The following is a 23,689-nucleotide window of genomic DNA, read 5'->3' on the forward strand; positions in this document are numbered from 1 at the left end:
GAAGAAAAGGAATGGCACCCTGAACCCAGACCCTCCTGTTCCTCCTCCTAACCGAGCTTTAACTGGAGGAACTGGGACTGGAACTGGGCCGGTACCGGAGAAAGCAAACTGATGATCAGAACCCAACCGCTGGTTCTGACTCAGGGTGTTTAAAGCAGAGCGAGGCTCGACGCCGGAATGTTCCATCATTTCAGGGAACAAACATCAAGCTGACAGCAGAACAAACCGGATCAGAGAGACCGGGCCCACTGAGGGCTAACGAGCCGCTGAGGCCCGCTTCTTCCCCCGCCAGAACTCTGTGACGCTCATGACAACTGATGGAGCGAGACGTGAAGGCGGGCCCGCATGCACGGTCCGAGCGCATAGAGCCGCTGCAGGGCAGGGCAGCAGAACCATCCGGGACGGACCTGCAGAACCTCCACTGGGTCAAAGAGGAAGAGGAGCAGCAGCTTCATCGGCATAGGAGGAGTTTTGAGCAGCAGGAACGGTACCGACATCTAATGGGTCAGAACACCAGAACCAACCGTTCCACAGGCCGTCTGCAGTTCCTCAGACAGAAGCTCTGAACAGGTCCAACAGCAGGCGTCCAACCAGAACTTCAAGGATCTCCAGGTTCTTTTTGGTTCTGGTTCCACATGGAGAAAGGTCCAACAAGGAGAGGTTCTGTCATGTTGGGTCCGTACTCGGTTCTTGAGAAACGGCCACAAACAGAACCATTCTGTTCTCATGGTGTTTCCATGACAACAGGATCCATCTGAAACAAGAAAATGGGTTCTGCTCACAGGCATGTTCCACAGAACACAGTACAGATCTCCAGAACCTCCAGTCCCGGTTCTAAAATGATCTCCTTCAGCGCTGACGGAACTGGACCCAAACATAACAGAACCTCTCCTAGTTGGACCTTTCTGCCATGTGGAACGAGAACCAAGATGAACCTGGAGATCCTTGAAGTTCTGGTTGGACGCCTGCTGTTGGACCTGTTCAGAACCTGCTTAGCAATGGCCGCCACAGACGAGCAAACATTAGCCCTGGCTAATGCAGACGGGCTAACGTTAGCCCTGGCTAATGCAGACGGGCTAACGTCAGCCCTGGCCACTGCAGACGGGCTAACGTTAGCCCTGGCTAATGCAGACGGGCTAACGTTAGCCCTGGCTAATGCAGACGGGCTAACGTTAGCCCTGGCTAATGCAGACGGGCTAACGTTAGCCCTGGCTAATGCAGACGGGCTAACGTCAGCCCTGGCCACTGCAGACGGGCTAACGTTAGCCCTGGCTAATGCAGACGGGCTAACGTTTGCCCAGGCTAATGCAGACGGGCTAACATTAGCCCTGGCTAATGCAGACGGGCTAACGTTTGCCCAGGCTAATGCAGACGGGCTAACGTTAGCCCTGGCCGCTGCAGACGAGCTAACGTTAGCCCTGGCTAATGCAGACGGGCTAACGTTAGCCCTGGCTAATGCAGACGGGCTAACGTTAGCCCTGGCTAATGCAGACGGGCTAATGTTTGCCCAGGCTAATGCAGACGGGCTAACGTTAGCCCTGGCCGCTGCAGACGAGCTAACGTTAGCCCTGGCTAATGCAGACGGGCTAATGTTAGCCCTGGCTAATGCAGACGGGCTAACGTTAGCCCTGGCTAATGCAGACGGGCTAACGTTAGCCCTGGCTAATGCAGACGGGCTAACGTTAGCCCTGGCTAATGCAGACGGGCTAACGTTAGCCCTGGCTAATGCAGACGGGCTAACGTTAGCCCTGGCTAATGCAGACGGGCTAATGTTTGCCCAGGCTAATGCAGACGGGCTAACGTTAGCCCTGGCCGCTGCAGACGAGCTAACGTTAGCCCTGGCTAATGCAGACGGGCTAACGTTAGCCCTGGCTAATGCAGACAGGCTAACGTTAGCCCTGGCTAATGCAGACGGGCTAACGTTAGCCCTGGCTAATGCAGACGGGCTAACGTTAGCCCAGGCTGCTGCAGATGGGCTAACGTTAGCCCAGGCTGCTGCAGACGGGCTAACGTTAGCCCTGGCTAATGCAGACGGGCTAACGTTAGCCCTGGCTAATGCAGACGGGCTAACGTTAGCCCAGGCTGCTGCAGACGGGCTAATGTTAGCCCTGGCTAATGCAGACGGGCTAACGTTAGCTCGCCTCAAATGATCTTAAAACACTGAAAGGATAGAACATCTAGAAACTCGTCATCATTTTAGCCTTGTTTTCTATTCCTCCCCCTCTTCCTCACCCTCCTCTTCCTCCTCCCCCTCCTCTTCCTCCCCCTCCTCCTCCTCTTCCTCATCTTCCTCCTGCTTATTTATTCTTCCTGCTCTAATTTTTTCCTCAACCATTGAAACTGACTGGATGAGGATCTGCAGGAGAAGCAGGAAGTTTTCCTTCTACTGAAGGTTCAGGAGGAAAATCAGAGGAGGGATGGATTCTGCTGATTGATGAAGAGGCTTCAGAACCTCGCTGCCGGGTTGTGATGTGAACGCTCTAATCAGCTGGGCGGTGAAGACGCTCCATCCCTGCAGACCCTCAGCTGAGCGTCGCTCTGATCAAAGGCACAGCTGAAAGCCCCCCTCCCCTCCCTGTTTCCGTGCCAACCATTGTCCAGCAGCGGGGAGCGTCTGAAAGAGACGATGATGTCATCCTGCTGGAATGTTTCCTGGAGCAACACCTTTTCAAAAGCTGCAACCCGACTCCAGACCGACCCGGAGCCCAGAGGCCAGGAGGTGAAACCTGAACCAGCGGATCAGAACTTCTCCCTGGGAACTCCAGGATCAGACGGACTCCCTCAGTCGTTCTGCTGAGGAACGGAAAGCTGCAGCTTCCTGCGTTCATCTGGTAAAGGGTTCTGGTTGCTCCTGGTTGTGTTCTGGGTCTAATCTGCTGCCTTTCATCCAGTTTCAAGGTCCAAAACATCAAACTGGACCAGAGAGCAGTTAGAGACTCTGACCCAGTTTCTCCTTCAGACCAGCCACTGGTTCGACTCAGATGATGGCAGCGAGTGGGCCTGATTGGACCAACAGAACCATTACCAGAACCGAGCCATTAGCAGCCGGTAGTTTAACAGACCTCTCTGCAGCTTCTCTACTGTTACCCACTCTTTACTCCATCCAGACAGTGTCTTGCCCACGACCAAAATCTAATAAATTAGCAAATATTCCCAAAGGAGTAAATCATGATAATCTAAATAAAATTAAAATAACTATAGTTGGGGAAAAAGTTAAAACGATTAAATGCGGTCTGTTTAACATAAGATCTCTTTCCTCTAAAAGTCTGCTAGTTAATGACTTGATTTGTGATAATCACATTGACTTGTTTTGCCTTACAGAAACCTGGCTGCAGCAAGAGGATTATGTGAGCATAAATGAGGCAACTCCTTCAAGCTATTTAAATTTTCACATCCCCAGAAGTTCTGGGCGAGGAGGAGGAGTAGCAACAATCTTCCAGTCTGACTTACTGATTACTCCCAAAACAATTAATACCTACAACTCTTTTGAACATTTAACCCTTAATTTCCCTGATCCAAATTTCAAGGCAAGAAAACCTCTTCTTTTTGTAACTTTGTATCGTCCACCAGGTCCTTACTCTGAATTTTTAGATGAGTTTTCAGAGTTCCTTTCTGATTTGGTATTAAATACTGACAGGGTCATCATAGTGGGAGATTTTAACATCCATGCTGACATTGAAGGCGATAGCTTAAGAGCAGCCTTTAATGCTATCTTAGACACTATTGGCTTTGTTCAAAATGTGAATAGTCCCACACATTCTCATCTTCACACTTTGAATCTTGTGCTGTGTGGTCGGAAAATTTAGATTTCTCTTATTTCATATACTAATTTATCGTGTTAACTGACAATAAAAGTTTTCACTCTGTCCGTTTCACCTGCAAGGCCACACAGCCCCCCTGAGTGAAGACATGTCTTCTTTTCAAAACAAGCCAGATTCTTTCTCAAGGTTTATTCATAACATGTTACTGTTAACCAAAGTGTCTGTAATTTGTTTTGACTCTGACTACTTTCCGTTCATGTAAGTAAGGAGAAACAAACACAGCTCAGATCAGAACAGGGCTGATTACCAGGGCTGTATGATGAACCGTTCTCTCTTTGCAAAGATCAAAATAAAGTGCTGACTGAGGGAAATCCATCGATCTCCATTTATTTAACTGGAGCAAATATTTGAATACTTTTCTCCCCACTACAATTTGGCGTTATCTGTAGGATTCTCCTGCGACTGATTTTTTTCCGAGGGCAGCGATTGTCAGAAGTGTCAGGTACCACCTGGAGGAGTCAGTCTTCCAGCCTCAATACCCTGTTTAGAAGTTTAAGGCAGTGAGGACTTCTGGCATCGAGGTCCCTGGAGGTCAGCAGGCGTACCATAAAGAATAAATGATGAACAGTTTAGTTTGTGCCTTCAAGTCGTTGCCCATAGGAAGACGTTACTGGATATAACCTAACGGAATATCTTCAGAACGGCTCCAAATGACACTAAACTAATATGGGTGAGTAGAACATGATGGAATAACAGAAAATCAAGGACCAATGGAAAATAATATGCTGTTCCCCTTTAAGTGTGTCTCAGCCCCCCCTTCAGTGTCCCCCATATTGGATCAGTCCATTTGCTGCACATGTTCAGAAAGGTCCAAACAGACAGCAGCAAACCATTTGAAAACAAACCATGCAAAGAGCAGTGTTGCCAACTTAGCGCTTTAGTCGCTATATTTAGCCACTTTTCAGACCCCTCTAGCACTTTCATTTCTAAAAAGCTCCTAGCGCCAAATCTAGAGACTTTTTTCTGCTACTGGAGACTTTGGAGACAGCATCTAAAAGCAGCGAACTCTGCTCTCCAGAGCAAGTAGATTGGTAACCCCGCCTCCTGCTCTCCTCTATCTTGTCTGCTGTCATGATTCATGCAGCTATTAATTCATCCAAATGAAAAATGGAGAACAGAGAAGCAGATCATGGCTTGTCTACAGTGAAAAGAAGGACTGGGTTATTTACTTTGGCCTTTTTGGAAACACAGGAAGGAGCAATCAGCTAAGTGAGCTTAGTGCTTGGAAAAAATCTTTCATTCCTTTAGAGACAGCATGAAAAGTCAGCTGAGTACAAAACATAGAGAGGAAAACAAGAAGAAAAGGGACAAGAAGAGAGGGACACAACCTAGAACAGATAATGGATGTCTATTCTATTAACATTTCTCTATCTGGAGAATGGGTCTGTTTGATGTTCTCCATTTAGAGGGGCCCCTGCCTGTCTTTGCCCAAGGCCCCACATTTCCTAAATCCACCTCTGCCCCCCCCATTCCACTTCAACTTCCTCTGAGCTCGAGGAGAGGATGCACCATATTATAATTATTATTAAATTCATTGCAGAGAAACTTGCAGTCAATTAATGTGACATCATTAAAAATCACCATCAGCACCAATCACACGGTTCTGAAAACGTGTGATTGTGATTTTCTTTTCGTTGTGGATTTTTGCAGTAGAGGATAATGAGGATCATCATTGGTTTGTTCTCTGCTTCCTCAGCATCTCTTCATCCATTCCTGAGATAAGAAGTTTGTTTTGAAGTTGTCAGATTTACTGCTGGAAGTTTTGATTCGATTTGATGAAAATTAAAAGCCTCTCAGTATAAAATAAATATTTTGATGAAGATGAGAAATCTGCTTCCTGGTCTGTTAAAGGGCCGATAGTTTGCATCCAATCATTTAATTAAACGCTTTTAGTTTTCTGGAATATTTCAGAATGATGCTCTAATCTGTAGTTATTGATCTGTTGTTGCTATATTTTAATTTGATAAACAGAATATTCTTAACGTTCTTTTCCTGTTTGGTGCGATTCCAGATGTTGAGCTGGCCGCAGCAGAGCGAGGAAAAGCTCGGCTCCGTATTTTGGCGGCGGTGGATGTGGGAGAGATCTCATTGGTTAACCTGACAGAGCAGGACGTCCGTCAGCCGAGCAGAGGATGTGGAATCCAAAGGTTTCATTTTGGTCGATCGTTTCATATCAAACAATCAGAGCATCAGGGCGGTTGCTAGGAAACGCACCCGCCGCCTCATGATGAGGATTTTTCCACCATGTTTAGAAAATTCCTCCAACATTTCAGAATAAACGAGATAAAGCAGGAAGTTGAGTCGATGACTGAAGCTGAGATCAGAGACGACAGAAGCGGACCGAAGCACAGAACCCTGATCAGAACCTCCAGCTTCCTGGATCAGAACTTACTGTTCCTGCTGGTCTTCAGCTTAGACAGCAGCTTCTGAGTGGACAGCAGGTCTCCAGTCTTCACAGCCTGGAGGAGCTCCTGCTCCTTTCCCATGCTCCTCCTGCTCCTCCTCCTCCTGCCCTGGGAACCGCTCCTCTTCCTCAGAGCTTCATCCTGAGCTCCAGGAACCCACCTCAGGTTCTCAGTTTCTCCATCAGCAGATGTTCTCAGGAGGAGCTGGAGGTCCGGGGAGGAGGTGATGGCTGAGATCCTGAGGAGAGAAAAAAAGAAGAGTGAAGATGAGGATGATGAAGGAATCTCAGTCTGATGGATGGATGGATGAAGGATGGATGGATGGATGGAGGGATGATGGATGGATGATGGATGGATGATGGATGGATGATGGATAGATGAAGGATGGATGGATGGATGGATGGATGAAGGATGGATGAATGTATGGATGGATGAAGGATGGATGATGGATGGATGAAGGATGGATGGATGGATGATGGATGGATGGATGATGGATGGATGATGGTTGGATGATGGATGGATGAAGGATGGATGGATGATGGATGGATGAAGGATGAATGGATGGATGGATGATGGATGGATGAAGGATGGATGGATGGATGGATGATGGATGGATGAAGGATGAATGGATGGATGGATGATGGATGGATGATGGATGGATGGATGAAGGATGGATGGATGGATGAAGGATGAATGGATAGGGGTGGGTATTGCCAAAGAAGTCACGATTCGATTCGAATCACGATGCATCATTGCGATGCATTGCAATATTTTATCCTCCATGTTTTGTTTTTGAATGCCTCGGCACAGTATCCCGCGGCCGGAAATGCTTGTGACACAAGGCAGCGTGCGTCAACACATTTGCAGCGACATCTACTGGACTGGAAGTTGTATTACACTTGTTTTTGGCTGATGTTCGCCAACCATTCATGTAATTTTATTTATTCATTTTTTTAAATTAATAATCGATTCTTGGCATCAAGAATCGATGCAGTAGATCACGAAAATTAGAATAACGATGCATCATCATGACGATTATTTTGCACACCCCTATGAATGGATGGATGAAGGATGGATGTAGGATGGATGGATGAAGGATGGATGAAGGATGGATGGATGATGGATGGATGATGGATGGATGGATGATGGATGGATGGATGATGGATGGATGGATGATGGATGACGAATGATGGATGGATGAAGGATGAATGGATGGATGATGGATGGATGAAGGATGAATGGATGGATGATGGATAGATGATGGATGGATGGATGAAGTATGAATGGATGGATGAAGGATGAATGGATGGATGAATGGATGGACGATGGATGGATGAAGGATGAATGGATCCAAAGGATTTAAATCTTAATAGATTCCACTTCTTTTGGCCCCTCGGGGCCCCCATAGTTAGACCCCCCACCCCAGGAACTCTGCTCTGCTCTATAAACAGTCCAGCTGCTGGTTCTGGTTCTGCTGGTTCTGGTTCTGCTGGTTCTGTTTCTGGCGGTTCCAGAGCAGAACTCCATCTAGATCTGGTCCAGGTGGTTCCGGTGGATCCAGCCTCTACAGGCTGTTATGTAACGGAGCGGTTCAGTCATCCAGACAGGCGGGATCTCCTTCCAGAACCCGAATCTTCTGGTTCCGGTTCTTTCTCCCAGAGAAGCAAATGGACCCAAAACAGGAAAACTTTCACTTTTCTGACTTTAACGCAGCGGAGAAGCTGGAAATCTCCACCCGGTCCGAGCACTTAAACACACCATGCAGGCTCCAGCCGCCGACCTTCGGACCGAACTTAGAGCCGACCCGCAGAGCACCTTTCCCCGATATCAGAGCGACACGAACCCCCTCCCTCACCGAACCCAGATCCCTCCCTTACCGAACCCAGACCCCCTCCCTCACCGAACCCAGACCCCCTCCCTCACCGATCGGTGAAACTTCCAGTCCTCCGAACTCCAGCGGAGGATTTAGGAAAACTCCTCAAGGAGCTGGAAAAGTGGCGATTTTCCCAGAGTGGATATTCCTGAAAAGTTTTCCTGCGCCTCAAACGGATCCGGGACTCTCCAGGTTCTAGAGCGAAGGTCCGGTTCTGCTCCTTTAGACGGGTCCGGTTGGCCGCGCTTCTCCAGCTTTCCCTCTTTTCCCTGAATGCCACATTCTGGAGTCTCCCGAATTTACTGAAGCTGTCAAGGTCCCTTGAATGCAGCACCATCATCCGCATCAGACCTTCAAAATAAAAGCGCTCCTTCAGAAAAAGCCGAGGAGCTTCCATTCTGCTTTGAAGTGATCCAGTATTTCCTCCATCCGTGGATGTTCTGACCCACTTCCGGCCCAGAGGAGCTGGGCTAAACTAAATTAAAATCATTTCAGAACAAACATTTCAGAACAATCATTTCAGATAAACAAGAAAAGCTGACATAAGATATCACTGAGTCACCAAGATCAGAACCTGAAGCACTTCCTGTCTGCGGTGGTCAAACACTGCTTCAAACAAACTGCGTCAGTATTATCAACACATTCTCACTCCCAACTCGTCACATATTGACATTGGGGCCTGAACATTCCCACAGTATCCGAACAGCCCAGCAGGAACCTGGAGAAGGACCCAGATCCTTCTGCTGAAGAAGCTGGAGGACAGACATCTGGCTGCCTGGACCATCCTGTACCAGAGCTGCTTCTCTGTAGCCCAGATCAGGCGCCTCTGCTGCTGTTTCTGGTTCTAAAGTGGCCTGACCTGGGGAATGCGGCACCTGTAGCCCATTTCCTGCACATGCCTGTTCACGGTGCCTCTGGATGTTTCTACTCCAGACTCAGTCCACTGCTTCCGCAGGTCCCCCAAGGTCTGGAATCGAACCTTCTCCACAATCTTCCTCAGGGTCCGGTCTCCTCTTCTGGTTTCTGCCACTTTTTCCTTCCCACTGAGGTGCCTTGATGCAGCAGCACTCTGGGAACAGCCTATTGCTTCAGAAATATCTCTCTGTGTCTGAGCCTCTTGCCTGAGGGGGTCAATGATGGCCTTCTGGGCAGCAGGCAGGTCGGCAGTCTGACCCATGATTGGGGTCTGAGTGATGAACCGGGCTGGGAGTTTTAAAGGCCTCAGGAATCCTCTGCAGGTGTTTAGAGTTAATTGGTTGATCCAGATTATTAGGTGCATAGCAGCTCCTTTAGAGACCTTTTCATGATATGCTCATTTTGTGAGATAGGAATGTTGGGTTTTCATGAGCTGGATGCCAAAATCATTCATATCAAGACAATAAAAGACCTGAAATATTTTAAATTAGTGTGCAATGAATCTAAAATATATGATGGTTCAAGTTTTATTTTTACATTATGGAAATTAATGGACTTTATCACAATATTAAATAAATATTTATCTATATATCTAACCTTGTTCAATAACCCTGTATAATATTCCTAATTAGCTGTCCCATGTGGAACCACTGTGTGTACTGTATATATCCCATCATGCAACTTTTTCTTCCTTTGGCACTTTCTTCTTTTTTGACTATTTGAACTAATGTAACGAGTAAATTTCTCCACTATGAGATCGATTAAATTCAATCAACCAATCAGTGAACAGCTGAGAGCCTCCTGACCTTTGGGCCTAACCAGCTGCTCTGCTGAAGCCGCCTCCTCCAAAGACGACCCGGTCCACTCAGAACTCTCTCCTGGACCTCTGCAGTTTTCTTCACCAATATGAACTCAGACTGGGTATCTGAACTCTGTTGGATATTCTTTGCTTCATGACCAACAATAAAAAATCCTCTTCTTAGCCAGGCTTTTATTTTGAAAGCCTGTGTGTTTCCTGTTTTGTTCTCTCAGCAGAGCTCTGATGAACCCTCAGCCACCTTCCCACCACCTCCCTTCAGAACAACTTTCCTCCCAGTTTTCAATGAGAAACTATGATACGTCAGTGAAGAACAAACACTTGGTTTAACTTTGGTCTCATTCCTGTGGAAAATGTTTAGGAAAGAGCGAGGAATGTTGGAGATAAAGAAGTTTATATATATTTAGCTTTATTTTAACATCTCATCTGAAACATTTTTATGTCAAAACTGTAATTTCAGAACCAGAGAAAACAACTGATTCCTAAAATCCAAATTTAGGAATCAAACCATGAAATAATAAAGAAAAACAGGAAGGATGTTTAGAACATCCTGAAACCATCAAGGAACCTGGAGGAGCATCAGAGAGAGGCGGTACCATGGTCTGGGTTTGGATCGTCTCCTCTGGGACGATAGGAAGTGGCACCATGGTCTGGGTTTGGATCGTCTCCTCTGGGACGATAGGAAGTGGTACCATGGTCTGGGTTTGGATCGTCTCCTCTGGGACGGTAGGAGGCCGTACCATGGTCTGGGTTTGGATCGTCTCCTCTGGGATGGTAGGAGGGTAGGAGGCGGTACCATGGTCTGGGTTTGGATCGTCTCCTCTGGGACAGTAGGAGGCAGTACCATGGTCTGGGTTTTGATCGTCTCTTCTGGGACGGTAGGAGGCGGTACCGTGGTCTGGGTTTGGATTGTCTCCTCTGGGACGGTAGGAGGTGGTACCATTGTCTGGGTTTTGGATCGTCTCCTCTGGGAAAGTAGGAGGCGGTACCATGGTCTGGGTTTGGATCGTCTCTTCTGGGACGGTAGGAAGCGGTACTGTGGTCTGGGTTTGGATCGTCTCTTCTGGGACGGTAGGAAGCGGTACTGTGGTCTGGGTTTGGATTGTCTCCTCTGGGACGGTAGGAGGTGATACCATTGTCTGGGTTTTGGATCGTCTCCTCTGGGAAAGTAGAAGGTGGTACCATGGTCTAGGTTTGGATCGTCTCCTCTGGGACAGTAGGAGGCGGTACCATGGTCTGGGTTTGGATCGTCTCTTCTGGGACGGTAGGAAGCGGTACTGTGGTCTGGGTTTGGATTGTCTCCTCTGGGACGGTAGGAGGTGGTACCATTGTCTGGGTTTGGAACGTCTCCTCTGGGACGGAAGGAAGCAGTACCATGGTCTGGGTTTTGATCGTCTCTTCTGAGACGGTAGGAGGCGGTACCATTGTCTGGGTTTTGGATCGTCTCTTCTGAGACGGTAGGAGGTGGTACCATGGTCTGGGTTTGGATCATCTCCTCTGGGACGGTAGGAGGTGGTACCATTGTCTGGGTTTTGGATCGTCTCCTCTGGGACAGTAGGAGGCGGTACCATTGTCTGGGTTTTGGATCGTCTCTTCTGAGACGGTAGGAGGTGGTACCATGGTCTGGGTTTGGATCATCTCCTCTGGGACGGAAGGAAGCAGTACCATGGTCTGGGTTTGGATCATCTCCTCTGGGATGGAAGGAAGCAGTACCATGGTCTGGGTTTGGATCATCTCCTCTGGGACGGAAGGAAGCAGTACCATGGTCTGGGTTTTGATCGTCTCTTCTGGGATGGTAGGAGGCGGTACCATGGTGTGGAGGAGGGTGTATGCTGGACTGACCCATCACCAGCTGGGTTGTTGGAAACGACCCACCCTAAGGTGACATTAGGAGCAATAATGAACATATTGTTTTATTCTAAAATCCTCAGTTTGCTTCCTGTAATAAAACTGTTTTCAGTCGACTGTTGAAATCTTACATGATCCTCAGATTTTACTTCATGTTGATTTTCACACTCAGCACAGGTTTAATGAAGTGAGTAAAGAGAAGAAAAACTAAATCCCTCATCCTCACCTCTTTGGTCAACTTCCTCCTCCTCAATCTCTCTGGAACAACCAGAGCACCTTCCGGTTGTGAAGCTCCTCCCACAGGCTGCCCTCCATCTGCAGGTCATGGTTGGCAAAGAACCTCAGAGGCCTCGGCACCAAGTCGTAGTAATGATCAGAGAAATCGGCGTAGTTCCTGGTGATGAAGCCGTAAGCAGAAACCTGCAGACAGAAACTGGTTTAGATGTGTGGTCCGTCTGAAGGTCCCATCCCTAAAATCTGGATCAGGTTCTTCTTCCAGTTGGATGCTGTTAGATGAGCAAACTAACAAATTTTGACCTTTTTCAGTTTTTAGTTTCATGTAACGATCAGGAAACTATCCCAGCATGTTGCTGATATATGGACTAAACCACAGAGGACCAACAGTGAACTGTGAGGGACACCAGAACATGTCGTCCAAATAAAGCTGAGCTTTCAGAGGTTAAAAAACTGCTCCTGTCAGGGTTTGGTTGAGGTTTTAAGGACCCAAATGCAGAGGCGAGGAGGCAGAGGTGAGTTGTTGTAGTTTTATTGGAGTTCTACAGGCAACCAAGGCAGGAATCCAAGAATCCAACATAAAAACGCAAAACAAGTCAGAAGCATGGAGACATCAGGGAAAACATGCATGAGGGGCCGGGGAAAAACCAGGAACCAACACTGAGGAACTGACCAGGGAGAGTTTATATGGGAGACTGAACAGAGACTGGACTAATGAGCTGATTGGGAGCAGGTGTGATCAGAGGATTCTAGAAGGAGCTAGGAGAAAAGGAGACCAACACAGGAGGCCAACAGAGGCTGAGCAAGAAAAACCTAAGACCTCAAATATATCCAGAAAACACTAAAAAAGCAAGAAAACAAAGAAAAAACTGGATCAACGTGAAACTGAACCAAAACTGTGACAGATCCTTTAAAATCTGAATATGAATCTGCTTCAAAGATCTCCACTGCTTCTGAAATGTTCCAGATTTGATTTAATCAAACATTAAAGTTTATAAACAGAATAAACCAGGATCTACGGCTGTAATAAATCCCTAAAAACAGATGATCTCCAGGCTGTGGAGCTGTGGTGTGATGAAAGGAGGAAGGTCTTCAGGTATCTTCTCACCTACAGCGCCTCCCTCAGCAGAGCTAACCCGGTTTCAGATTTTTTGAAGCAGCATCTGCTGCTGCATTTCTGAGGTATGTAATAAATCTCTGCATTTATGGAAAGGATAGATTCATTATTGAAGGTAAAGGTTGATGGTAAACCGTTGGACTCGGCGTTACCTGGTCACAGGTGTGTAAGGCCGTCAGCAGCATCAGACCCCCGGTACTCGGCATGTACAAGTCCCGAGTGTGGACGTTGGTCATCAGAGGAGACATCAGGAAACTGGAAAACAAAGAGAGATCAGGTTTCCTTCTACAGGTCTGACTTTCAGCTCCTCCCACATCCAACCGTTTCTGCTCACCTGTGGGTCACGTAGGAGATAAACTGGGGGTGGAGCATCTTGAAGTTTCCAGGTGGTTTGTGGCCAAAGTACTCCCATGGTCTGTGGAGTCGATAAATGAAAGGTTTGGATAAAGAGCAGCGTCTCTTTTTAAGGAGCAGATTCAGAGGTTAGTTCTGGTCGTTCTCTCTGTCTGATAAATCAGGATAAATGGATCATTTTGATTCAGAGACCAAGTTTGACCAAAAAGACATGAACAAAATCTAGAATAAGAATTTATCACTTAGTAAAGGTCTCCTGTCTTTTGTTCTACGACTGTTTTTCTCTTTTCTGGGAGGAATGACACCTACATACTCAGGAAGATGCAAAAATATTATTTAATGTATTTTAGTAAATCCAAAAATAAATAAATAAAAAGTCTAACTACATGTTTATGTGTAGAAGATAATTAATAATTAAACCCATGAATTATTCAGGTATCTGTTGAATAATCTCAGCCAATGAACATTTTCTCAGCTTCTGCAGAAAAAGCTGAGATACTTTGAGGCTATGCTGCCATCTGGTGGTGGAAAAGGGAACAGTAAGTAACTGCATAAACAGATTCAGCTTCTCTTCCACAAACAGCAGCAGAACAATCATAGTCAGAATAGTTGCTTTTTGTACTTTAAGCTGCTTTTACTTCGTTTTTAACACTTTTACTCAGAACACTGGAAAGGAAAGGAAACACCTTCAGAAATACAGACATGGGAGGAAGAAGAGTCAGTGAGGATGAGGAAGATTAAAGGCCATGGTGTCCCTTATTATCATTTCTGAAAGGTGGCAACACTAATCAGGATACAAATTGATAAAGAATTTGCTGAAATCCTGCTTTTGTGCTTAAACTGTCAGTTTGGTTACTGCATCTGGATCTTAGCAGCAGTGGTTGGCTTAAAAACTGACCATAAATTAAAGGACTTTGTTATAGTTAAAAAACATATTTTCATTATAATATCAATAGAAATGCTGAAATTATCAAGCCTGCCTTGTTAATCCAGTCTAATATAATAATTGATCATTAGTTTATATCAGTGGGTCACATGACCTAAAAGCTGTTGGAAACAAACTCTGAGGAGAAAACCATTAAAAACTACAAAATGCATCTAAAAATGCTTCCGGTTGACCAGCTGACTACCTGCTGGATCTTTGTGTCCCGACCAGATTTGCCTCCTGACCACCGAACCTGCCCTGGTCCAGTCGGTCTGCTGCTCTGAGATTGGAACCTGGAACTGTGACCGACTCAGTCCAGGATCGTCCTTCGACCCCTCACCTGCTCTCTGACCATCGACCCCGTCCCTGACCTCATCTTTGGCTTCGCTCTAAGGCTCATCCTGCTGATGTTTGACCTCCTGCCCGTCCTCCTGATACCCCTGAATCTGGGACTCTCTGAGCCAACCGCCACCCGGGTTTGCAGGCCACCAGATGGGATCTACCTCTAAACCTGGACTAGAACTGGGTATTAGGACCAGGTTAGTGACCTACATGTTTGTGAGCAAAGACTTCCAGCTAAATGAGGTCACTAACCTGTTGTCCCCTGCTGTACAGGTTCCCGCTGTAGACGCTGACCCCACCTGCTCAGTTTCTGCTCTTAATAAACTGTAAAACCTAAACTGTTTGTCTTCCTGGAATACTGGGTCCACATGAGCCAATCATCAGAGGACTTTACCACAAAGCTTTACACTCATTCATTCACTGATGGTGGCAAAGCAGCCACAGTGGCACCACCTCTGATCACCATCAGTAGGCGCTGCAGGTGAAGTATCTTGCACAAAGACACAGCACTGAAAGCCAGAGCCAGGGCTTGAACCGACAAATATAATATATTCTAATATATTTTATGAGGAAGTATGGGTCTGTACCTAAACGATCAGAAGGACCAACTGAAGACCTCAGTGTTCAGTCATCCACACGGCTGAACCTTCATCCTCCGATTCCAGATCTCAGACCTTCTCCCTGCTCTGCAGCTTCACATCCAGCAGAGGGAGCCAGAGCCCAGGAGCTGAAAGGTTCTGTCTGCTCCAGGAAACATGGCCTCCCTGTGACTCAGGTGTGTGCTCAGAGAAGCTCACCTGTCTCCTTGGTCTCTCCCTGAGGCAACGCTTCGACCCCGAACAGCAGCCGCCATCATCACGTAATCTCGGATGTCTGATGGGATGAAGATGTATCTGATCTCCTAGAAAGTCATGGAGAGATCATCTGGATGGTGGAGGAAGATCAGCCTCTGAACAGGTCTGGATCTCTGAGTGTTCCTAACCGGGCTCTGAGGAATTCTGGTGAAACCGTCTGAGCGGTACCAGATCAGGGCGTTCTTCATGGTGTTGGTGGTGAAACCATAGAATGAAGTCTTTGTCCCCACATCGTCTTCAAACCCTCTGATCACCGCTCCGTTCATCCTGGTAACAGAGACAGTAAAGGGTCCAGAAGACGGATCCTGGACCTGGAAGTTCTGCAGAACATTCTGCTAAATGTGTCCCAGTTTACATCTGATGGACCTGCTGGTCTGAAGGACGTTCAGGAAAACAAACCAGGAAGACTCTACTCTACTCTACTCTACTCTACTCTGCTGTACTCTGTTCTACTCTACTCTACTCTGTTCTACTGTACTCTGTTCTACTCTACTCTACTCTACTCTACTCTGTTCTACTCTACTCTACTCTGTTCTACTCTACTCTACTCTGTTCTACTCTACTCTACTCTGTTCTACTCTACTCTACTCTGTTCTACTGTACTCTGTTCTACTCTACTCTACTCTACTCTGTTCTACTCTACTCTACTCTACTCTGTTCTACTCTACTCTACTCTGTTCTACTCTACTCTGTTCTACTCTACTCTGTTCTACTCTACTCTACTCTACTCTGTTCCACTCTACTCTACTCTGTTCTACTCTACTCTACTCTGTTCTACTCTACTCTGTTCTACTCTACTCTGTTCTACTCTACTCTACTCTACTCTGTTCTACTCTACTCTACTCTGTTCTACTCTACTCTACTCTACTTTACTCTACTCTACTCTGTTCTACTGTACTCTGTTCTATTCTACTCTACTCTACTCTACTCTACTCTGTTCTACTCTACTCTACTCTGTTCTACTCTACTCTGTTCTACTCTACTCTACTCTGTTCTACTCTACTCTACTCTACTCTACTCTGTTCTACTCTACTCTGTTCTACTCTGTTCTACTCTACTCTGTTCTACTCTACTCTACTCTACTCTGTTCTACTCTACTCTACTCTGTTCTATTCTACTCTACTCTGTTCTACTCTACTCTACTCAGTTTCTATTCTATTTCTATTGTTCCCTAATTCTTATTACAGGAAGTCTCTACTCTACTCTACTCTACTCTACTCTGCTGTACTCTGTTCTACTGTACTCTGTTCTACTCTACTCTACTCTGTTCTACTCTACTCTACTCTGTTCTACTGTACTCTGTTCTACTCTACTCTACTCTGTTCTACTGTACTCTGTTCTACTCTACTCTACTCTACTCTACTCTGTTCTACTCTACTCTACTCTACTCTGTTCTACTCTACTCTACTCTGTTCTACTCTACTCTGTTCTACTCTACTCTACTCTGTTCTACTCTACTCTACTCTACTCTGTTCTACTCTACTCTACTCTGTTCTACTCTACTCTGTTCTACTCTGTTCTACTCTGTTCTACTCTACTCTACTCTGTTCTACTCTACTCTACTCTACTCTGTTCTACTCTACTCTACTCTGTTCTACTCTACTCTGTTCTACTCTACTCTACTCTACTCTGTTCTACTCTACTCTACTCTACTCTACTTTACTCTACTCTACTCTGTTCTACTGTACTCTGTTCTATTCTACTCTACTCTACTCTACTCTGTTCTACTCTACTCTACTCTGTTCTACTCTACTCTACTCTGTTCTACTCTACTCTGTTCTACTCTACTCTACTCTACTCTGTTCTACTCTACTCTACTCTACTCTGTTCTACTCTACTCTGTTCTACTCTACTCTACTCTGTTCTACTCTACTCTGTTCTACTCTACTCTACTCTACTCTGTTCTACTCTACTCTACTCTGTTCTATTCTACTCTACTCTACTCTGTTCTACTCTACTCTGTTCTACTCTACTCTACTCTACTCTACTCTACTCTACTCTGTTCTACTCTACTCTACTCTGTTCTATTCTACTCTACTCTGTTCTACTCTACTCTACTCTACTCTACTCTACTCTGTTCTACTCTACTCTACTCTGTTCTACTCTACTCTACTCTACTCTACTCAGTTTCTATTCTATTTCTATTGTTCCCTAATTCTTATTCTATTCTGTTTCTATTCTAGTTGGATGCCTCATCCAGGGGTAGACCCTGAGGACTCTGAAGGTTTCAGCTTCTCACCTGAAGACCAAATCATGGCCGTCGATGTTCTTTCCTTGCCTGGATCCACGGAGGATTCCTCCGTTTCCCACCACGGCGCAGCGGACACACCTGCCAGGTGGTTCCCGCTCAAAAAGCCGGCGGCTTTTGAGGAGGGAGAGGCTTTCCCGGAGGACTGAGGAGGAAGAGGAGGAGGAAGGGGAGGAGGAGGTGGAAGAGGAGGAGGAAGAGGAGGAGGAAGGGGAGGAGGAGGGTAGAGTCATTTCAACCTTCAAATATATCCTGTCCTTTAATGGATGAGGTTGGGTTTCATTTATTGTCTTTTCATTTAGGTTTTTTTTCAGAACCTTAACTTGGTAAAATATAAAAGGTTTTTTTATTAAAAAGCATTTTTTCCTTGAGCCCGCCCCCCCCACATGATGAGGAGAATAAAACCTGGAGCCCACCTTTAGCAGGAAGTCCCTTCCAGCCGTATGGAGGTGGTCGTCTCTTCAGCTGCTTCCAGGACGATGGCGTCAGACTTCCAGCCCACTGAAGGACCGGCAGCGAGAAGTTGAACCTCCACCAGAGGAAGGGCTCGTTCCTTATGGTGGACCTCAGGGAACACGCTGCCTCAGTCTGCAGGGAGGGAAGCTCATCAGAGACCTTATCTGCTGCTGCTGATCCACACAGAGACTAATGATGAGGCCTGGAGTCCCGCCTCAGACCGGCCCACTGACACCATGACCCGTTATTATTAAAAACGCCGTCACTGGTAAACGCACAGGTCAGGTCTTCTACATCACATTGTTCAATAAAGGCTTTTAATTCAGAGTATTCGCTGTCTGTGATTTAGAGTTTTCTCAGCAGTTCATCAGTGTGATGGCGGTGGGGAAGAAGCTGCTGCTCATTATTTAATCTGTATAACATGAACTGATGCGCCGCTAAATGCAAAGACCGGATGATTAACATGTTCAGTGGTTTGCAGGAAAAGTTCAACATCTTTCCTTTCCCTTCTTTCAGTTTTAAACCTCGAGCTCGTTCTAATAAAAAGCTGCTGATTTTGCAGCGTCTGTTTCCACAGATTTCCTCCTTTAGATCTGGTTTCTCTGTGACGTCTTTGCTGCTTTTACCCTCCATGTGATGTCAGCCTCCAGGGCAGGCGCGCTGGAAGCTGTTTCAAGCGAGGGGGGCTGATGGCTGGGTTGGAAAACACATGACGTCATTATGTTGAGGGCTGTGGCTGACGTTTTTAACATAATATTGTAGGCCTACATTTGTCGCAAAAAACTTCCATTTAAAATGCATCGGAACAAAGCATGAACATTTTAAACTTTATTTCTTCTCTTTTAATCATTCAAAACAAACAACAGCTCCCAATCAACAGGATCAGGAATACTTGAATAAAACATGGCCTAAATATAACCTAAACTGAGCATTGAACGTCTTGAAAGTCCATTCGACTATGGATATGGGGGAATGATTTCATATCTGAAACAAAAAACACACACACACAAAAAATTAACTAATTTAATATTTATATAATATTTAGTGATATGCAGCCTTATTCTAGCGTAGACTTCTTCAGCCACAGGACTAAGACGAACAGGCACATAAATAACGCTAAATGCGGCAGTATAGGGGAATTAAAACCATTTCTTACCTCGAAATAGTCAGAAATACGTTTCTGCTGCCTATTGCTAGCCAAGCCTAAACGAATGTGAGGTGGTGGATGCTTCTGGGGGAGTAGCCTAGTTTTTTTTATGAAATATCAAAATAATGAATCATTTGTTTATATCTTATACACAGCCCATTATTTTAATCCCATATCAAACACAGTCTTTTAAAAAATAAATACATAAATAATTTCATGTTTTTAAGTACAATATCATTTTACTCCACAGCCCCCCACCATGGGGGGCTGATGCTATAACGAGGGAGGCTGCAGCCCCCACAGCACCCCCCTTCCCGTGCCACTGCTCCAGGGATGGAGGTAGCAGCAGCAAAAATAAGACCGCCCTCACCCCGGGAATAGTCCAGATCCTCCAGATTAGAGGCACTCAGGCCTGGATCTTCACCTTCTAGCACCACAGAAGGTCCTTGGATCAGTGGGACTGATCCAGCACAGGTCTGGATAAAAACCATAGTCCTGGTTTAAATCAACTGGAGTCATTTTAGATCATTTTCACATGAATAAAAAGGAACATTTCCTGTTTCCATCCATTTATCGTCTGTTTTAGTGTCTTTATGCTACTTTAATGTTTCTTTTCTCATTTATTTAATCCGAGCTTCTTCGTTTTTGTTGGGATTTCTGTGGATCCTGTGAAAACTCACCTCCTCCTGCTGCTCCTCCTGAGCAGCTCCAGGCTCCTCCCATCTCACCTGATCTTCTCCTGGAGTCTCAGTGCTGCCCCCTGCTGCCTGTGAACTGATATTACAACACAGACGCGTTCAGAGCCTGAAAGGTTTCAGTCCCTAAAGTCATGAAACTTCTGGTCCCAGTCCCATCATAGTCATTAGAGGCTTCATTGATCATTTATTGATTCATTTAACAGTAAAAATCACTTTGATCTCTGAAGTCATAAACCTTTGAATCAAAGGAAAACAGTAAAAACTGAGTTTAGAAAAAGAAAAACAATCAATGAAATCTTTGTTCTTCTGTGTTTCAGCCTGCTGCCGGTTCTGATCCAGTCAGTGTTCTGTCAGGCAAAGGTTCTGATGGGACCATTAGAGGTTCTCAGAACCAAAGAGGAAAAAAAGTCCAAACACTTTCCTGGTCACAGGTTCGGACCTGCAGCCCGTAGCTTCTCTCATCCCTTTAAGGTTTCAGGGTTTAACAGAACCTTCACAGTTTCTCCAGAACCATCCAGACCTGATGGTTCTGTTCCAGATCCGGTCTACCTAGACTGGATCCTTTAAAGTCCTTGAAAATAAGGAGACCGAAAGAGTTTTGGCTGTGGATTCAAACAGGTCCAGTTCTGTGAAAACCAAAATTTTCCAAACTGTTTCTTTTTATTTCTTTTTCTTTATTTTATTATTATAAAGTGACCAAAGACTGATGAGAATCCAGAGAATAAATGTTCCAACCGCCGGGAGCAGGAACTAATAAAATCAAATGTAATGATAGAAACCTTAGTCAGTTAAATAACCTGCTGCTGTCATTCTGCACATCTCTGATGCTGCTGCTATTTTCAAATTACTGTAAAAATGTCCATAGCTGCATATTGGTTATTTATTCTCCAGTTTTATATTGTTAAAACACTTTACAGGATTTTATTGTTTTTATTTTAACTCTTCCCTATTATGTTATTCTTAGACATTTTTCTAAGGTCCTCATTTCAATAATCTTTCTGCTGCTGTAAATTTGCCCATTGTGGGACAATAAAGGGATTTATTCTATTCTAATTTATTCTATAAAAGGGGTAAAAACATATAAGTAAATCTAAACAATGTATGTATAACAAAAATTATCCTGAAAATCTCTAATATTCAACAACAAAAAATACTTAGTTAAGCAAATTATGCAAAATAGTAACTGAAAAATAAAGATTCCATCAGATTTAAAGTCCCACTCTGCAGATATATTAAAATTAGAATCTGATCACGGAGCAGCCGGCTTGCTTGGTCTCGCAATGAATCCTGGGATACCCGAGGCTACGGAGGATACAGCGGACCCGTTCTTCTAATCAGGCAGAAAGAAGGACGCATTAATCGGCCGCATAACGAGGAGTCCTAGAATCCGACCAGGCCTCGGCGCCGCGCTATGACATCATCAGCCTACGAATCTGGCCTTCAGAGGACGCAGCCCAGGAATTCGAACACAGGCTACATCTACTGAGGGCAATGAAGGAGATTGTGGGCGTGTCTCTCTCTGCACTCTGGGCTCTGATTGGTCAGAAACCAGCAGAGGGAGACAGAGAGGCCAATGGAGACACTGGTGAAACCCAAATGTTTGTTACTGGGTCAGAACCATTATCTGCGATACGGAGATTATCTGAGACACGGAGATTATCTGAGACACAGAGATTATCTGAGACACGGAGATTATCTGAGATATGGAGAATTTACAGTCGGAAGGAATTGAGGACCTTGAATCTTTTATTTAATGCAATTTCCAGGCAGCCGCCTGATCTGTAAACCATTAACCGTTTCCACCTGCCATCATGTGCTCTCTGTAGATGATAGACCTGACCTGATGTTTCTGTCCTTTTACATAGAAAGTACTCCTGGATCAGTGGCTTCCTTCTCTGTTCTCTCTGCTCAATCCTCCGGTGTGATGAAATGTCAGAAGGCCGCTCATACCGAGCCTGGTTCTACTTCTGATGGAGGTTAGAGAGAAGTTTCCTCTCCACTGTCACCAGATGCATGTTTAGAAGGATGGATTGCTGCTTTTATATCTCTGTATATAGATAATTTCCTTTAAGTGTTATGAACTGATACTGCATTAATAATCTTGCCTGGGTGTGCTTTGGTGGAGCACATGACCCATATATGGAGGCCTCCACGCAGCCAACACGGGTTCGAATCAGACCTGTGGTCCTTTCTTGCATGTCTCTCTCATACCTACTGTCCTGTCAGTCTGAAAAAACAAGCCACTACTGCTTTAACCCCCCCAAACAAATAAATAGTAAAATAAATAATCTCGACTGGATTAAATCAGACTGACTCAACAGGCTGATCCTTTATGTTCTCAATGCCTTCCTGTTTGTAACACGCAGTAAAGAAACCAACTGGTGAAAGTTCCTGGTTTGTTTGATTAAATCAATAAATCTGTAGGGATGTTTCCAAGTCTGAAGACGTTTCTCTTCCATCCAGGAAGATTTTTCATTTCAAAATGTCAGAAATAGCGTTTAGTTCCAGGTTTTATCCAGCAGCCCAACAAAGCCTGGTTTTAGTTTAGAAAACATGCAAATAGAAACGGATGAACGGGTCCCCCCCTTTGGAATGGGGGTCGTTTGGCTGCTTTGTTAGCTTAGACTGTAATAATAATAATAATAATAATCTATACTTATTATTATTATGCAATAAATATTTGACCTTAAAGGAAAAGTCAGCGAGGAATAATCAATGGATCATTATTTATAAATAAATCCAATACGTTCGCAAAGACTTAATGAATTTAGTGTTAATCAGTAAAAAAATAATAATTTTCATAACGATCACTGAGTCTGGGAGCGGCCATTTTTGCCCAAATATAGTAGCCCCTCCCTCCTGCCATCTTCCAGCAGTGACGTCACGGTGCGGTAAGCCTAGCGCCATTCTCCCCGCTTTACAAGCTAAATCAATGGGAACTACTAGACACATCTGCAATTAACAACAATTATTGAAGATTTCCAGAGGACTTCACCATTGAAATTCACCAGAGCTATAGTGAAACTGACAATGCCCACGTGCATGGCAGCTGGATGCTGGAATACATCGGGTAAAAGTGAAAAAAAGAGGTGGAGATGGATGAACTGGTCCATCAACTTTCTCTTCCTCGCCTAAGATTATGAGATTAAGATCATGACCAAAAGACAAAGCAAGGATGATCCTGACGGACAGGTCTGGGAGCTGCTTCATCCGGGGGGGGGGTATTCATCTGTCCAGTAAAACATCTCTGCTCTAAGGTTCCAGATTGATCATCTTCATCAGTTATTGACTAGTTTCTTCGATCAGAACAAACCGGCTCTATTTTCCAAGTTTTAATCAGTTTCCTCCAAAGGAAAAAACTTTCTGCCTGATTATTTGCTGAATCCATCCTGAGGATCCTGAGTCTGATCCTTTGTGGGAGACTAAAACCTGAAGCAGTGGAGCAGCAGTGGGTTGTTCCTGACCCCTGACTGTCTCCAGGTGTCCTACCTGCTGAAGCTCCTGTAGAAAATGAAGCAAACAAGGAGGGAGAAAACGGCCAGCAGCAGAAAAACACTCTTCTTAGAGGAGGCTCGCATTGTTCCCACCTGCTGCGGCTCTGGATTCCTGTCAGCCGACCTCAGGTTGGGCTAAAG

General features: G+C 45.3%; 2 protein-coding genes across 6 annotated transcripts in view; both read right to left on the minus strand.

Moving 5' to 3' along the window:
* LOC119789980 (caskin-2-like) overlaps window positions 1-8,413 on the minus strand; it is a 43,037-nt gene extending 34,624 nt beyond the window's left edge. For all 5 annotated transcript variants that reach the window (XM_038295258.1, XM_038295257.1, XM_038295255.1 and 2 more), the window contains exons 1-2: window positions 8,150-8,413; window positions 6,214-6,464 (exon numbers count right to left, since the gene is read on the minus strand). In XM_038295258.1, the coding sequence (XP_038151186.1) occupies window positions 6,214-6,307 (94 nt within the window). In that variant the 5' untranslated portion in view covers window positions 6,308-6,464; window positions 8,150-8,413. The remainder of the gene's footprint in view (window positions 1-6,213; window positions 6,465-8,149) is intronic.
* A 2,990-nt stretch (window positions 8,414-11,403) lies between these two features.
* Window positions 11,404-23,672, minus strand: st6galnac2 (ST6 (alpha-N-acetyl-neuraminyl-2,3-beta-galactosyl-1,3)-N-acetylgalactosaminide alpha-2,6-sialyltransferase 2). The gene is made up of 10 exons (XM_038295280.1): window positions 23,544-23,672; window positions 20,037-20,130; window positions 18,170-18,341; window positions 17,745-17,898; window positions 15,634-15,772; window positions 15,449-15,552; window positions 13,365-13,445; window positions 13,183-13,285; window positions 11,906-12,099; window positions 11,404-11,707 (listed from the first exon to the last, which is right to left on the minus strand). The coding sequence occupies exons 1-9, from the start codon at window positions 23,630-23,632 to the stop codon at window positions 11,929-11,931; spliced, it is 1,107 nt and encodes a 368-aa protein (XP_038151208.1). The 5' UTR covers window positions 23,633-23,672; the 3' UTR covers window positions 11,404-11,707; window positions 11,906-11,928.
* Between the last annotated feature and the right edge of the window lie 17 nt (window positions 23,673-23,689).

The sequence above is a fragment of the Cyprinodon tularosa genome, unplaced genomic scaffold (genome assembly GCF_016077235.1).
Source record: "Cyprinodon tularosa strain WSP-4 unplaced genomic scaffold, ASM1607723v1 ctg352, whole genome shotgun sequence".
Classification (NCBI taxonomy): Eukaryota; Metazoa; Chordata; class Actinopteri; order Cyprinodontiformes; family Cyprinodontidae; genus Cyprinodon; species Cyprinodon tularosa.